This window comes from Cryptomeria japonica, chromosome 9 (genome assembly GCF_030272615.1).
Source record: "Cryptomeria japonica chromosome 9, Sugi_1.0, whole genome shotgun sequence".
NCBI classification, from domain to species: domain Eukaryota; kingdom Viridiplantae; phylum Streptophyta; class Pinopsida; order Cupressales; family Cupressaceae; genus Cryptomeria; species Cryptomeria japonica.
The window spans coordinates 392,038,911-392,056,526 of record NC_081413.1 but is presented as its reverse complement, the minus strand read 5'-3'; the positions used below and the strand labels follow the sequence as shown (position 1 = coordinate 392,056,526).

The window sequence follows — 17,616 nt, the reverse complement described above, 5'->3', positions numbered from 1 at the left end:
CTTTATATCACCCTCTATCTATATCTCTCCCTTTGCCTCTCTCTCTCTCTCTATATATATATATTGAGCAACCCATCCTTCTCTCCCCTTCTCTTTCTCCCTCTCTACTCATCTCTCTTCCTTTTCCCCCTCTCTTCACTCCCTCCCTCCTCTACCCATTTCTCTCCCTCCTCTCTCTTTCTCATTTTCTCCTCCTCTTCATTTTCTCTCTCCTCTATCTTCTTATATCTCTCTATCTCTTTCTCTATATCTCTATATCTCTTCTTCTCTACCTCTCAGTCTCAGTCTCCCTATCTTTTTCTATTCTTATCTTTCCCTCTACTCCCATCCATCTATTTATCTCTCTCCCTCTTCCTCTCTCCAATCTTCATGTCAACCTCTATCTTGTTCTCTCCTATTATCTCTAGACATGTTTCCCTCTCTCTGTCCATCCATCTCTCTTGCTCCCACTCTCTCCTTCCCACTTTCCTTCTTCCTAGACCTATGTACCTATATCTATTTGCCTCTCTATCTCTATCTCTTCATTTTATTCTTCCATCTCTCCCTCAATCTCTATCCTATTATTTGTCCAATCTCTATCCTATTATTTGTCCTCTCTCTCTACCCATATATCTCTCCCTCTCTCTCCCTCTATATCTTTGTCTACCAATTTACCTCATGTATAAGATAAAATGCATGGGAAAAAATAGTGACCTTCCACACCTCTTCGATGTACCCATTGCACACCAAGATTCAATTGCTAGTTAATAATGATGAATGGATAATAATTAAAAAAAAAAAAATTAAGATAAAATTAAATCTGTGAAAATATATATAAGATGACATAAATTTTGATAGACCAAAAAATTAATAATAATTAGCACGAGAATTGTTTACACAAGATCAAATTGCACCTAACAAGACAATTATTTTGCATTTATTAATTAAATTAAAAATATAATATTTTAATTTTCAATTTAATTAATAAATGCAAAAAATTGGTCTCTTCCTAGACATTGCCATTGGCACGGGTATTCAAAATTCATCATCACAATATCATTTTAATAATTAATTGGTATTTTAACCAATCAGTTTTTTCAAATATTTGAAAATACCCGCTTTACGTTTCCAATATCGGATAAGATAATTAATTGTATCTTTACAATCGGCGAATCAAATCGACAAATTTTACGGCTTTTTGAAATTTGAAAATTCCAAAATACGTATAGCGAGCCCGGTCAAACACGCAAAAATAAAGATAAATTATTCGTTGGGACACGGCGAAGGGAAATTTTTGGAGTACCCTGACGCGAATTGCAGGGAGAGAAGAGAGCGATGGGTGCTTTTGGGAGAGGATAGCAACTAACATTATACACGCAGGGTAGTGTGCGGCAGAAGAGGAAGAGTAAAGAAAATCAATTGATGGGCGAGGACAAGGCAGCGAGTCCGTCGGGGATGGCGAGGGAAGAGAGAGAAATGCTCATTCACAGTGCTCATGATTTAGAAGATCCCGCCAAGCCTTCCCTGGCTTCTCCCCGTGCTTACAATTCCAGCCGCGAGGTTTTTCTTTTACTTCACTCTGCTGTATATATAAAGGATTCTCGATGTTCTGGTTCAACTTGGCCATGGAAACCTCAAATCAATTATCATGTTACCTTGAAAATTGAGGGTTTTATTTTTTCTTTTAATTGGTAAATTGAGGGTTCCATATAGGCCCTCACCCAGCCAAATAATAAGTGAAAAAGTCAGTTATACAAACTACGGTAGATGACAGAAACTTACAGATTTTCCCAGATCATCACCGGCTGTCCAGCTGTATAGTTCGTTTCATAGATTTGCATATAACAGTCTACGTAGACAAATTAAAACAGATTTCTAAAGATGACAACGTGAGCTTCATATTTCTGTGTTGTGTTCCAACGAAGGGTTTTGGTTATTGTCTATTACATTCTCGAAACAAAGGTCGAAAAAAAATTGATAAAAAATTAAACTACATTGAACAAAACATTTACGGTCCTGAACCTGACAGAACGATTCCTAAAGTGGATTTACATAAAACCAGCAGAAGAGAGAGTGAGGGGAGAACACGCAGCTTCTATCTGATCCGGGGGGGAGTGGTTAGCTGGAGCAGCAGCAGCAGCAGCTTCTGATCCTGGTTATGTGGCAAGTGGAATCTCGCTCTCAGCTCAATAACCACACCCCTTTGAGAACGAGTGAGTACGTCAGCAGTGAAGACTAGTAGGGTTTCCAAGCAGGCAACTCCCGTAACACTGTTTTGATGAACAATATGAAGGCCCTGAAGGTAGTTTCCCAGACCCTTGAAAAATTCTTTGAGCTCAAATTGTTTTGGACACAGATTCCCTGATCTGTAAATTAGCGGATATTCCACTACACTGTTCTCAACAACAGATTTCCATTGCCCGCCTTAAAACATACACTTTCACATACCAAAAACAAGCTCAAAATGTTAAAGAATTCAGTCTAGTCAATTACCCATGCAAGCTAGATTGTAAACCTACTGATAGTGGATTAAAACAACAGATGCAAACATAGACAATGGACTGGATATAGAACAGAATATTCACTTAGAGAAACCTGTATAATGGGAAAGACTTAGGTAATTGGGGGCCAAGACCCCTCAAGTCACTTTATTTCAGTCTTATAAATGGTTTTGATGCTCTGATGATTATCTGGAACCCATGGCATTAATCATTACTGAGTTCCACTCTTGAATATGTCTACAATACTATGATGTCCCTGTTCTGCTGCCTGCCACAGTCATATATGAACACATAGAAAGATAAAATTTTTTGAGCCAGCCTTTGCACGAGGCCTTACAAATAATCAAAGAACATGAAGAATCCTTTTTTCAGTGGAATTCTTTTCTCATAGTGTCTAGGAGAGGAAGAGACAATGTTTGCAACTGTTGGTCTTCCTGTACGGACAATGTGGGTAAAACTGCTGCTTCAGGTAGACTGGTGGTTACATAACTGCTGGATTGGTTCTGAAACCATCGGGATGATTCCAAAACTGCCCCCCTACTTAAATCTGTGTTGTCATCATCAACTTTGAAATATTTTGCTTTGTCTAAATTTCCCCTGTTTGCTGACTTACCTAAAAAGCTGTGGATGCACCCAAGGTTATCTTCATCACCAAGGAGTAATTGGTTGGCTTCGAAGCTGTTGTAGCAAGTATTCTGTGTTGTCAGAGTCTTCTGTCATCTTCTTGACTGAAAGTGACAATGACTGACCTTCTGATCATGCATCAAGATCCAATTAATAGCAGTGAATTCTAATGCTCTGCTGTGATAGCCTCCAGACATTCAGAATTGGGGAGATCGGAAGATTAGCTCCACCATTGACTTAGGACCATGAGATAACTTCATCTATGGCTGAAACCTGTTCAAGAATCCATAAGCAACCTTTTTTTATGTAGTGCTTCACCCCAGAATGATGCTTAGAGTTTTTTTTTTTTTTTTTTAAAATTTATTTATTCTGTTTATTGCTTTTTCGCTTTTTTAAGTTTTCTGTTTTTTTTAGGGTTTTATGCTTGTTTTTTCGCAATTTGAATGGAAAAGACAATAAATAAATGCTGAAAATTAAGAGTACAGCGAGTACATGCAATAATGGATGAAATTTTGAACTTAATTTGGATCAATTGCCAGTTTCATACCAGATCTAATCAGGTACAGGTCTGATTTTGCTTGCCACATGCCAAAATTGTCAGATTAAACTCGATTTTTCCACCCACAAGGAATTTCTCTTGCTCTGATCTGATTTTTTAGACCTAAATTAGGTCTGATCTGCTTACTTGTATCCCACAAACCCTCACGTTTTCAACATGCAATTCTACACTTTTCTACAGGAGGTGTATGGCTGGCCATAGGTATGAAAAGTGGCTGTTAAAAGGTGCTTTAACGTTTCAGATCTGCTCCTTGGTCTGAGATGTCAATGATATCCAACAGATTTCTCCGATGCAACCTGAAAATGGGCTCCTTGTCTGATTTTCTTTGAATGAAGTAATAATTCAAACCCTTGGGAGGTCTTTCACTCCTGCAGGCCCCCTAAATTGCAAGGGTTTTCGTCCTTACAACCTTTAAATATTACTTTCTATGCCAGAGCTCTGAAATCCAAATCTCCACCTATGAAAATGATGTCAAAAATTGTCCAAATGGAGGCCCAAATGTCACTTTATTCTCTTCAAACCCTAATGCCCACTTTTAGGGTTTCATGATTTTTATAAATTTTAATTTACTCACCCTAAGCTAGGCGTACCTCTTCATGAGCTTTTTATTTAATGTTTGGGTTTTTAAAAACAATATCATGTCAACTAGGGGTGTGTGCTCCATGGTGATCCCCTTTATTATACACATTATTAAAATATCATAAAGTTTTTCTATATTAAAGTTTTTTATTTTATTTAATTAAAACATTAAAGGTAACATTTTAATATTTTAAGTTCGAATCCATCCATGTGACCTTTCCAACTAGATACTGATGATGCACTCGGTCTTTTGGTGACGTCTAAAATTAGCAGGTCAATTCCCACTCTCCTCCTAAAAAAAAGGAAACTGTCTCTGGACACCTGAAATGTCTCATCAAGCCCCTTTCAAGGTTCCAAAAGTTCCGGGTGGTCGACAAACAAATTGACAGTCTCCTCCTAAGAAAGAGGAGCCCCTCATAAAAAATAGCAGACTGACTTTGAGCTTCTGAAATGCCTCACAAACCTCCCCAAAGGTCACCTGACTCCTTGATTGGGCTCCCTATCCACTGTATTAGCCTACAAGAACCATGATGATAGGCTTATACAGTGGTTAGGTAGCAGGGTTAGCTTATCATTAGAGTTCCTGAGGTTAATATAGTGGATGGTGAGCCCATTTAGGGGGTCAGGTGACCTTTGGAGAGGTTTGTGAGGCGTTTCAAAAGCTCAGAGGCAGTCTTCTATTTGTTAGGAGGGGCTCCTATTTCTTATGAGGAGACTGACAGTTTGCCTATTGACCACTTGGAGCTTATGGAGCCTTGTAGGGGGCTTTGTGAGTCTTTTCTAATGTTCTGAGATAGACTCCTATTTTTTAGGGGGAGATTGGAAGTTAGCTTGCCAATTATAGACATCACTCGGGGATTAGGTGTATCATTAGTATTCAGTTGGGAATGGCCCGGTGATGGTTTCGGAATAAGGAATAAATATTAAAGTATTTACTATAATGTTTTAATTAGAGAAAATAAAGTACTTTTACTTTACATAAAAGGGGGTCACCAAGGGGTATGTCCACCTAGTGGACATAATGTTGTTTTAAAAAGGACAAAACATTAAATAAGGCTCAAGAGATGTACGCCTAGCTTAGAGGGAAACATTTTATTAAATCATATGAAACCCTGAAAGTTTCGATTAAGGTTTGAGGAGAATAAAGTGACATTGGGAGCTTCCATTTGGTTATTCTTGGCATTATTTTAACAGGAAGAAGTTGGAAATTCAGAGCTCTGGCGATCAAGGTCAGATTCGGAGGTTGTATGGACGAAAACCCCTTCAATTCAGAGGGCCTATAGGAGTGGAGGACCTCCCAAGGGTTTGAATCAACATTTTCATTCATGAAAAATTAAAAAAAAGAATTTATTTTCAGATTGCAGCAGTGAAAAGGACAGGACATCATTGAAGTTTCAGACCAGGGATCAGATTTGAACCATCTTGGTCAGCATTTGCCAACATCTACACACCTACAGCTAGACGTACACTCCAGGAGCAATTTGCATCCATTCACATAGAGGATGTGAGGGTTTGGGGAGGCAAAAAAAGCAGATTGGATCTGATACAGATCTGATATTGTAGATCAGACCAAAAGAAATCCATCTGTTGGTTAAAATTCAGACTCAATGTGACAATTTCAGCATATGGCAAAAACACATCAGACCTGTACCTGATTTGTGGGGTATGTAACTGTCAATTTTACTCAAATTAAATACCAAAATCCATTTTTGTGCATGTATTGGTTTTATTGTTATTTTCTTGTATTCTTTATTCATTGTCATTCACTTCATTGCAAAACCCAAGCAAAACTCCAAAAAAAAAATCAGAAAATTGTAATTTTCAGAAAAAAATCAGAATATACATAAAACACAAAAACACAGAAAATCAGAAAACAAAAAAGTCAAAAATCAGAAGTTGTAGAAGATCAGAATAGGGTGGGTCTTTACAACATTTTTACAATTGCCACTAGTTTGAACTTAAAGTCCTCTTCTATCATTGCCCTTGTTTGTCTGAGCCCCGTGTTGGCTAAGTGCATTGTTCCCAGCACTTGTTTTATCATTCAAAGGTTATCACTATCCCCAACATGAAAAGTCTTACAAAGCCTCCTATCAAACATTGCTCCAACATAAGGGCTATCTCGGGCAGGTGTATTCCCCGTTACACAACAGGTCCACTAGAATTTATTTTGCACTAACAGAAAAAAAACTAGGAACAGATGGTGAACATGAGAGGGAGAGTGCAGAGTGAAAATAATGAAATGAGAAAAAATCCAAGAGGACAGGATTAAATGCAAGCCTCAATGCTAATAAATATGAGTGGTCTTTTTTACATTTTTTAGCATGCAATACTGCTTATCAATCTTTTGGTGTAATAATTAGGCCTGGTTAAAGCAGAAATGGCAGTATAGTTTTCATGGTGTGCTCTACTCCAAAATCAAGGGGTAATTACTAATTAATATTCTCAATCTTGAAAAATAGAGAAAGATTTGGAATCCTTATTTTGATTGATGCCCTTTCATTTAGTTAATTTGTTTTTACTATTGAGTAATAACAAACAAGGGAGGAAAGGAATAGGATCAAATTAGAGGGGTCATGCCTAGCCATTCTACCATGACAGAATTGGATCATTTTGAAAAGATTGCGAGGGAGACACCTTCATTGGTTAGCTAATCAGCTGCTTGGTTTGCCTCTCAAATCACATGTTGAGTTTCCAACTTTGAATGCTTCCCTTCATCATTGAATTGATAACTGAGGGAGTCACTTTTGTCTTCTGAAAGTTCTATATTCAAAATGTGGGTGAGCTTGAGACCACCATGAGAGCTAAGGCTTCTGCTTCATTGTTTGTTGCTAGAGGAATGTGCTCTGTCAAGCTATAACTAGCTTACCCTTTTTATCTTTTATATTATTTGGAGTACCTGCTACACTTGGGTTGCCACTTGGGGTTTTATTAAAATTTAGCTTCAAACAACCTTTTTTGTTAGGAGGGGACTGGCAAGCTGATCGCCTACTAACTTTGGGGGCTCTTATCCATTAACGAGTGATGTCTATTAATATTAGAAAGGCTCAAGTTCTTACTACTTTAGCTCATCCCATTCCACAACCTCATATTGCTTTTCGTGGCAATCCTACTGAAGCAACCACATTCAGTAGCTTTGTTTTACCTTGTTTTGACCATTTATGATGCCACTAAGGTCATTTTTGTGACCTAGATGTGTTTAAAAGTAAAACAGACTAGATGCTGTAAAGTCCCTACATTATTATTAAAAATTAAAATACAGGAACCGATTGAAAAGGATAAAAAATGGAAGATATTTGAGCTTGAAAATGGAGGCATATGGAAGTGCCAAAATTACCTCTAGTTGTGCCATAAATTAAAAAAATCCAAAATATCAATTTTGTTAGATTTTGCTGAAAGTTTGTAGGGGAAATATATTTTTTGGTTTGGGTTTGCTAGTGTAATTGAATTTTGGAACAAAGTCACATGGACTTAAAAGTGCAAAAAATGCTCCAATGATATGCTAGGTCAACCAGAATATCAAAGTTAAGTGTGCTTTTAAAAACAGGTGGGTAAAATTCATTTTGACTAGAAAAGGCACAATGTGGCACTTTTGGCAATAGTGATAATTATGTGCATCAGTGGCATAAGTGAAAACTTCAAGCAAAAAATCATAAAGAAAAAGTTAAAAAAATAAAAGTGCCTTAGGTTGTACGTCCCAAGTTGGCACTTTTGGCACAAAGTACTAAATGTACCAAAAGGGGGGCATTGTGCATGCCCCTTGGCTTTTAGCTGTACAAAATATAATAAATGTACCTAGATACAACGAGTGCTAAGTGAACTATTCATTCTCATGAGAGAGATGGGTTTGTGTGAATGCTCATGAAATTTGGGTCAATGAGTTTGACTTAAAAATTATGTAGTTGAATTGTGATAGAAACATCAAAATGGTACTTGTTAGGGCTGCTAAAATGGAATACCAATAGCATGGTGTTCTTCTCCCTATTTTTCTTTAGAGAGATTTGGTCAACATTTGAGATATTGAAATAGGGCACATAGATTTGTCAAGGGAAAATTTAATAGTAAAATCAAAATGGAGGATATGGTAACTAAGAATCTTTTTTTCTTTGGTATTTTGGAAGCCTTGGCATTCCAAGGGTTCCATTAATCTCTTGAGCTTATTTTCACAACCACACAGTTTAATTGTTGTGACACAAGGGAATCACACGTGTTGATGGGGCAAATATTGGCTAGATTCACACTAGAGACTTTCTCATTTGTTGGGCATTATTGTCTTATATTTTGTTGTTAGGGTTACTATGGTTGAATTAAGCACAATGGGATCCAAACTAAGAAGCATGTTAAAAATAGGTTTCTCATCATTGGTTGGTCGACAAAAAGAGGGTTGCAATGTTGTTGCTAATACATTTATAAAGGGATGAATTCCATGATGTCCTTGATGGCATAATCACATTCTTGAATATGATAATTTGTACACTAGAGGCAAGGACACTCCATCCACGGATGTTCTATGTGATGAACATGGTTAGTATGATAACTTGTAAGATTGGTTTGGCTTTCATCATTAGTCAAAGCATAAATTGGTAGTTGTGCATTGTTTCTTAGATGTGAGAATTTTATATGATGTTATTTTAGAGGTACAACTTGGTGTGTGTGAGTATATTCTAAGGTTTGAACAAAGTGGGTGAATATGGACCCACTAATCTTATTTATAATCATCTTCCCTAGCTATATCATGGTTACTCTAACTCACTAAGGGATAGTAAATGATGCATTCATTGAAAACTTGATAATGGGAATATACAAGTCATTTATTTAGGGAGTGGCTTTCAAAGGAAGCCACGGTGGTGGTTTATGAATATGGAGATTGAAATTCATTAGTTTCCGACATTTACTTACATCTCTTACATCAGGATTGTAAGATTTAGTGAGATTCCTTTTATGCTACTTAGGTACCCTATCATGTAATCCCCTTGCTGGATCACTCTATATTTCACCCTAAATTCACAAAACCAAAGGAAACAAGCATATAATGGTAGATCACTCCAGCAGCGTATAGAAGGTCCTAGGTTTAAGTCCTAGCTGGTCCATGTCTCAACATGGTATCGAAGCCAAGTCCAGGCTAGGAGCCCCAAGCACACGAGAGGTGTGGCTTAAGGGGGGGTGTTGGTGTTGGAAATAAGCCACACCCGGACCGATGATGGATTGGTCCAAGAGGGGCCAGTAGCTCAGTGGTAGAGCACTCCAGCAGCATATGGAAGGTCCTAGGTTCGAGTCCTAGCTGGTCCTGTCTCAACAAGGGGTACATTCTTTACTTAAGAATAAGATGAGCCAAGCCTGTTCTGGAAACCTGCAATCAAGTTTATTAACATTGTAGACACAGTTCATGAAATACATCTATTATTAGATCAGGGAAATCATATATTCATCAATATGCAGCGTGTCTGTGAATCTTAGTCATAGAAGATATGGAATAAGTAGGCATGGTAGGGTGTCTTAAGACAACCGTTCTCTCTCTTCGTTCAATCCCTTGCATTTTTCCATGTCTGGAGATCTTTGTGTTCATCAACAGTCCCTCAGCGTAGGGGATTGGAAGGGTAATTGCAATAGGGTGCCCTTGGCTGTTCTCTCCCTTCCACAGTGCAATAGGGTGCCTGTTGTGACGTTTTCACACATCGCCCCATTGCAAATGGGGACCCATGTTTTTTTTGCTCGTTTTGCTCGTTTTCACTTTGCTTTTTCTAGGGTTTTGTTAGTTTGTTAGTTGTCTGGATTTAGGGTCAAGCCTTAGGGTTCTAATTACCGTCTTTTCGGACCAAAATCCAGTCAGTTTTGAGAGCTTTTTTGAATTTCCTTTTCTAGAATGCAAATTTTGAATGAAATGAATTCGCCAGAATGGTCTAATTTTCAATTGGAATGTTGATGCAGAGCTTAAATTTGTCTAAGTGTTGAAGATGAAATGTGAATTTTGTCCAATTGAGTAATTTTGACCAAATTTTGACTTTTTTGATATTTGATCCTGAGCATTGGAAATGATTTGTTTTTGCCTTGTGAAGTGATAAAATGTGTAAAATCATGATATTTTGGCCTGTATGAGCAAAATCGCTCCTGTCCCTCAGTGAAGGACGGGAGCTCGTTTTCAAATATTTTACTATCCCTGCAGGGTCAAGATGAATTACGAATTGGAAGTGATGGAGAAAGGCGAGATCTTTCCATTGAATATAAATTGAAGATTTTCATGAGCACAGAAATGCCTCCAAGGGAAAAAATCGCTCCTGTCCCTCAGTGAAGGACCGGAGCTACAAATCCAATTTTGCTTTGTCCTTGCAAGATTTTAACGTCTTGACGATGTGAGAAGGTCCAAAGAGGTACATTTTATCAAATGAATATAACTTGAAGTGCTGTCGGGGAGATCAACAGGGTAGCAAGTCCGGCTTGAGTGAGGTCCTGATCCTGAAATTTGGCTAAGTCTGGAATGTCCTGATCCTGAAATTTGACTAAGTCTGGAAACTGAAAAACCTCCAAAAACTAGATTTTGCAATATAACTCCTGGAGGTCTGAAACCACTCTCAAACATCCTGAAAGTATATTCCATTAAAATTATCCTGATAAAGAGTGCGAAAAGTCAAATTTCGCTCGTGTCCTTCTCCAAGGGTCCAGAGCGAAATGCGCTCGTGTCCCTCTCCAAGGGACCAAGGCGAATCGCTCGTGTCCCTCACCAAGGGACCAGAGCGAAAATGCTTAGTTGAGCCATTCCTGACCTTGTTTGGACGAATCGAGACATCAAAGGCATGGTGAAGGACGAAATGAGCATGATAGAACATCCAGACTTGATCAAAAAACAATGAAATGATGAAGTTTTGCCTAGAGGGTCAAATTCGCTCCTGTCCCTCACTGAAGGACCAGAGCGAAGTTCTTCATAAGGTACGATCTGGGCAAAGATCAAGCAAATTTTATGTTCGAAGGCAAGAAAGGAGGTCAATCGAACCCGTTGAAGACAAATTGAAGATTATCAAACGTCAACAAAGGACCAAAATGCTTAAGTTCGCTCCTGTCCCTCAGGAAGGGACCAGAGCGATTTTTGTTGTAGATGATTTTCTCGCCAAATTTCAACCGATCTCAAGGCATGAATGAATGAAAGGAGGCATTGCGAATCCGTTGAATATAATTTTCGAAGGTGATGAAGTGAAATGAGGCCCACAAGAGCAAAATCGCTCCTGTCCCTCAGTCAGGGACCAGGGCGATGAGGTACGTATCTTCCCACTTTTTCATTTTTGGGCGCTAAACAAACATTTTTTAAATTTATTTAAATGCTAGAAAAAAATCGATATTTAATTAAAAGCATTTAAATAGCGCATGGTATGTATTTATTAATTATTTTTTGCCTTTGTAAAAAATCGAAATTTATTAATTAAAAATAAAGGCATTTAATAATTAATTATTAATTTAATAAAAATCAAAAGGGAGCGCTTGGGTTTATTTTGTCAAGGTCGGCCTTTATTATTTATTTAAAAATCGTTTTAATTGCTATATTTTGCAAAAAGTCGGCCTAAGGTCAATATGAAGGTGAGCGCCTATAAAGGAAGGTGTTTATTTCATTTTCACATCATCATTTATCATCTCTCATATGCAACTTGGAGAAGGCAAAAGAGGAGCGAATTTCATACAAAGGAAGGGCGAAATTATCATTCAAGAAGAGGAGCGAATTCAATCAAAGGTGGTGCGAAACTACTATCCAAAGGAGAGGCGAACTTGAAGTTTCCATTTGAGCGAAGTTGCCTAGGACGTCAAAGACATATCAAAGATGGCGAAATTGCTAACTTGAAGAGGAGATCACGTCCAAGACTTGAAGGGTGGCGAAGTTGATAAGAGGAACGTTCTTTTGAAGATCACATCGAGACCATCTTATTTCAAATTTTGCCTAGGCAAATTCCTCATTTTGCATTTTAGAGTTTAGCTCTTAAGAGAGGTATGGCGATATGAATTTATTGTTTTGATTTTGAACGTTGATCGTCATAGCTTAGATTTTGAAATTTTGAAATTTTGTTTTGCCTTAGCTCAGTTGTTTTTTAGGAAATGATTAATAAAGGACTTATCATTAGGTTTCCTAAAAAAATTGCTCTCTAATTTATGTTATGTATTGCAAAATCATGTTACTAATTTTGAAATGTTGTGTAGGCGTCAAATGGAGGTCTCTTCAAGGAAAATCAAGCCGGATCAAGGACGGTCTTCGCCAGGACGGTCTTCGCCAGGACGATCAAGCCAAGACATGGGCGACCTCTTTCAATCCAGCGTTCCAAGGCGAGGTACATCGTCATCCTGCACATCAAGGACAAAAGGAGTTAGAACAAGAGTTAATTAAAGATAGCCTCTCAACGACATCAAATTGAATATCTAGCAAGCTTCAAGTGTCAGATGAGGTGGCGTCCTAGTCATCATTTCTCCAATCAGTGAAGTCCATCTCAACATGTCCAGATTCAATGTACTTAACTCATGGAAGGTGGCACAAACTCCGACGTACCTACCCCGGCTATCCATTGATCGATTTTTCTAAAAGGGACATGTGTCCAAGCAATACAATTTTATCATTGGTCAAGCATTAAATGTTATGTAATGGTTGTAACAAACCCTAATTAGGGTTTTCATTGTAAAATCTTGGCCATTGATCTTGAATTGATCTAAGCCATCAAATTGTATTGTGGGCACTATATAAGCCCAGGCATTTCATTTTGTAAAGGGAATTTTAGATGATTAGAGAGAGTTGTAAATAGTTGGAAGAGTTAGAATATAGTTGATAGAATAGCAATTAGAGTAGAATAGGAGGACAAGGCAAGAAATTGTTGCCATTGATTGTAAACAAACTCCATTTTCATTGAAGTAATGGTGAAATATGTCGTTTTTCTTGCAATTTGCATGGTTTCTTGTTGAGTCTTCAATCTTAGATGGTAGATGATTAAATGAATGGAGGGAATGTGATTGATTGATGGTGGAATTCGTACATCCATACTACTAGCAGTTTGTTGATTGCAAACTTGCCTTGTGTAGTCGACTGGAATCGTTCAGCTTAAGCTCAATTTCAATTTGTCGCCTCTTCATTGATATGCATCAACTTGGATGGTATCTATGCCTGCGGTGATGATTTGAACATCATAAAGCTCCCTTAGAAGATCGCACTAGTCTTGTGTAGATGTTCCATTGATGTCAAAACAAGATCTAGTTAGAGTTTCATCAAAAATCAATCATTGCTCCTACATTCTTAGTATTAGGATTAGATCCTCTCTTCGCCCTTATCCTTTTTCCATTTTTTTTAATCTAAGTTAGTAAGAGCCTGTGTCCAGCAAAGCAGATCGGAAGTTCAATGTAAGTCCCCTTGTGATTCCAGCAAATCACATCATACCACTAGAGCTTGTCCACACGTAGAGACCCTACATCAAAGAACCTTGGAGTCTACCTAACTGATCTTTTATGCGAATCTTCAGCAGTTAGAGACTATTTTCTCAAGAGAGGATAAGATGCCTTTAGGTATTTTATTCTGTGTATGATTGTGTATAAAATACACGTCAACAGTGCCCTAATAGCCGTTCTCCCTACTTGTCACTATAGCAAGGTGCCCTAAAGCTGTTCTCCCTTAATGCAGATTCCTTCCTTACACCTTCGTGTGTAATGAACCTTTGCTGTACCTGCCTCACCTTGCTGATAATTAGGGGCTGATCTGTCCACCGAAGGTTTTATTAGGGCAAATAAACGGATCTATGGTTTCCTGCAACATTATAGATATTTCATTTTTATATGTCAGCAGTAATATTAAATCAGTGGCATAATGTTTGCAGTAAAAAATACGCACACGCCCCATTCTAGACTTTGAGGACTCTCCAGGTTGGCTGGGCTACCCATCCAAACCCATTCTGTCTCTTAGGGCTAATAGTGCTAGACTGCCAGCGATGGGGAGGGATGCTTTACTAGGCGCTGGTTCTACATCGCTGGGAAGAACCAACGACTAGCCCTCCACATCGTCTGCTGTCTGATGCGCTCACTAGCTAACCCTCATGGCTGTCTAGGCATCGTAAAATATGAAACTGAAATAAATATTATTGCTGAGTAACGAGGTTACCTGTTAGACGCCTCTCCTTGCCCTTCTCTCCTTGTCACCTCCTTCTCCCGTGCTTCCCTTGGGGTGCGGGGTTTATACCTCTTGAAACCATGCGATTCCCTTGGAAACATGGCTTCTATTCCGGAGATGACTTGGGAATGGACACGTCCTTTCATCACTCATACTAGTTAAGATATAAACGCATTTAAGCGGTCAAAATAATTTATGAATTGGAAAAAATACATATTTACATATTGCGTATAGTTTATGTTTCTAATCATTTCCGCTGTCTATACGGGGATATGACATCGTGATAGGCTGTTGCAGTGCTGTTGTGTATATTTGAATGCTTATTAATCTATAACACAGATATACATATAAATTCATATATAAAACTAAACAATAATCTCTACATTACTACAGTGTATTGGAATATTACCAATTATAGTCTGATCTGATTATTTGTTAGGTGTTCAGTATTCTGTATTCTGATTTTCTGTTTGATGCCTTTCTCTTGGTGCTGGAGTGATCCGTTATACCCTTCCTTCGCTTGACTGGAAAGTCATGGTTTTTCCTTCATGGTTGACTGCTGCCTCTTCCTAATTGACCCTTGCTTGGAGACACCTTGCTTCATCACATCTAAACTGTTCCATTTTAATCTTTAACTAATCAATAGTTATAAATTCTGAACTTTTCCACTTTAATCTGTATTAACCAATTAATAGTTAGGGATGAGATTGCTGCACCAAGGAGGATCGATCCTTTGACACTAATGATGTTCTATGTTAGCAAGTCTGATAATATGGGGCAGGCCATTTAAAGCATGGTGCTCAATCATATGAAATTGTGAAGTCTGTCTTTGTAAGACAGTTTCATTTTAAATTTGCTGTACATCAGATATCAGATTGGGGGCATGAGATATTAACAAGATTCTTTTATTACAATTGAATAGGCGATTGGCAATGGTTGATTCCATTTTCAGATTCATGCAGAAATGGGGACTACAATGGTCTATTATCCTTGGTTATTGTTCTTGTAGGCAAGAGAAACTGCCAAGAGTGCAGATAAAGAGATTGGCATTGATAACTTTAGTGTGTTTAAGGCTATGTTGTCATTTGACCTAAGGGGTTTCTTCAAAGAAAAAATGGGCAAAAGTATGCTTATGTACCCTGGTTAAAATATTTTTGGACACTTTGGCAAATGAATCTCACGTTAGAGATAGAGATTATTGCCACCTTACTCTGTAATGTCCCCTATTAGGAAGCTGTCAATTTCCAAAGGCAAACATACATTACTGCCTAGTATATTACATTAATTCGGAGTAGATAATTAAGTTATCCATAATTCAACTTAATATTGTCATTACTCTAGTCGTAATTCCTAATCCTTTCTCATTCTTAATCCCAAATGAGGGCATTGGCTTGTCTAGGGCGCTATGACACCACCTCCCTAATTCAGCCCAGACCTCAGGAACATCAGTCTTTTCATCCTTGGGGTTCGATCATCTTGCAGTGGATTTATTCTGCTTCTCCCTAACAGCACCCGTCTCCCTTGGGGAATAGAATTAGAATTAATTAATCACTTAGACTGTGAATGTATTTGTCTTTCAATTATTATGAATGTATATAAAATTTAAGACTGTCATACATATTCCAGTCTATATTAATATTACTACTAAATTCTGCATAAGAATATTATCAGGCTGCATATATTAAGCACATCCCCATGCATACCGCCAAGAACAAAGATGTTACTGCCTGTAACTTAATAACAGTTTTGATCTGATCTGATCTGATCTGATTGATGGTGATGTAATTGGATAGTTTTGATTCCTTTCCTTCATATCTCTCAATGTGAGGGAGAGGTCACACCTCTTAATCATGTATGCCCTTTGGCAAGAGACACACCCTTTCACCATTAGCACCCTTTGAAAGAGCGCAACTCTTCATTATTTGTGACCTTTGAAAGGGACACAACCTTTCACAATCAGATCTGCACTCCTTAGTTAAATCAGATCTGCACTTCTGATTCCCAAATTACCCCTCCTCAAATGAGGTTCTCTCATGTGTGAGGGGGTCACAACTTTTCATTCCATGTCTTTTGACCATTCATTAACTTAATTAAATTTTAATTATTCTTTTATATATTAATTTTAATTTTATTTATTTTCTTTTGAATTTGAATTTTATTATTATTATTTACATTAAATTCTATTTCAAAGCGGGGACATTACATACTCTTAGGTAAAAGCATATCAGTTATCTAAGTTCCCTGAGGAGCTTATAGAGGACGATGAAGAGGTGGGATCACTTATTAATGATCAAAAGGGGTTAGACATAGCTACATTCCAAACAATAAATTGGGTTGATCCTTCTATTAATTTCTTAGAGCATAGAAATGAGAAAGTGATCCAGAGAGCTTGTAATTGGATACAATTGAAAACAACAAAGTTCAAAAAGAAGCAGATTACAAATGCATCTTCCTCCGAGGGTTGCAATCTCCTTAAAATTCAGCCACATTAGGAAAATGTGATAGAACAAGCAGAGGATATGAGTCCATCTTTACCACTATATGTTATTCTTTCTAGTAGGTTAGAGAGACACTTGTAGAATTTTTACAAAGGCATAGGTGATGCATAGCCCAAGAGATGAATTGAGATCCTTTCAAAGAAGAGGGTGAAACCTTCTCCATGGATGAGACTTTCTACCTCTACAATAGATACATCAAAAACCATAGTTGCAAAACCTGTGAACAATTGGCCACAAGTATTTGTGAGTTACTTGCAAAATGACTCGTCGTCAAGTTATTAAATAAAACTCATTATTGACTCCCAATTGCTCATTGATTACTCAACAAAAAATAATAATTCTTGGAGGAAAACTTGGCCATGATTTTTTAACTCCATCCTCTTGAAAGAAAACTCCCATTCTACTAATTTTTATTGTTGTTTTTTTTGAGATTTTGTGTTCAGCTAGGGTTTAGAGGAGAGAGAAGGCAGGCCATAAGTATGGGCTTCATCTCTTTCAAAGAATGCTTTTGTTGAGGATGATATTGTTTCTCAACTAGAAGTTGGAGATTTGGTTTGAGGACACCTACATAATGACATCCTTTTTTTATGTATAATATAGGGGTTCTATTAAAAGACCTCTTCCCTGCGAAATATTGTTTACAACTACAAAGCAAAATGCTGCACATACTCCCTAAACCATTCCTTTGTAGCATAACATAGAAATAGCATAAAGAACCTCCATAGAAAGAGGAAAGAAACTCTAACAAAGAGCACCTAG

At 37.7% G+C, this 17,616-nt stretch overlaps 1 protein-coding gene across 2 annotated transcripts in view; it reads left to right on the top strand.

Annotated features, from left to right (window-relative positions):
* The first annotated feature begins 1,230 nt into the window (after positions 1-1,230).
* The window catches only part of LOC131072943 (protein CONTINUOUS VASCULAR RING 1), a 54,705-nt gene continuing 38,319 nt past the window's right edge, over positions 1,231-17,616 (top strand). Inside the window, exon 1 of one of the 2 annotated variants that reach the window (XM_058009252.2) lies at positions 1,231-1,539. In XM_058009252.2, coding sequence (XP_057865235.1) covers positions 1,402-1,539 — 138 coding nt within the window. In that variant the 5' untranslated portion in view covers positions 1,231-1,401. The remainder of the gene's footprint in view (positions 1,540-17,616) is intronic. The other variant, XM_058009258.2, reaches the window with a different exon arrangement.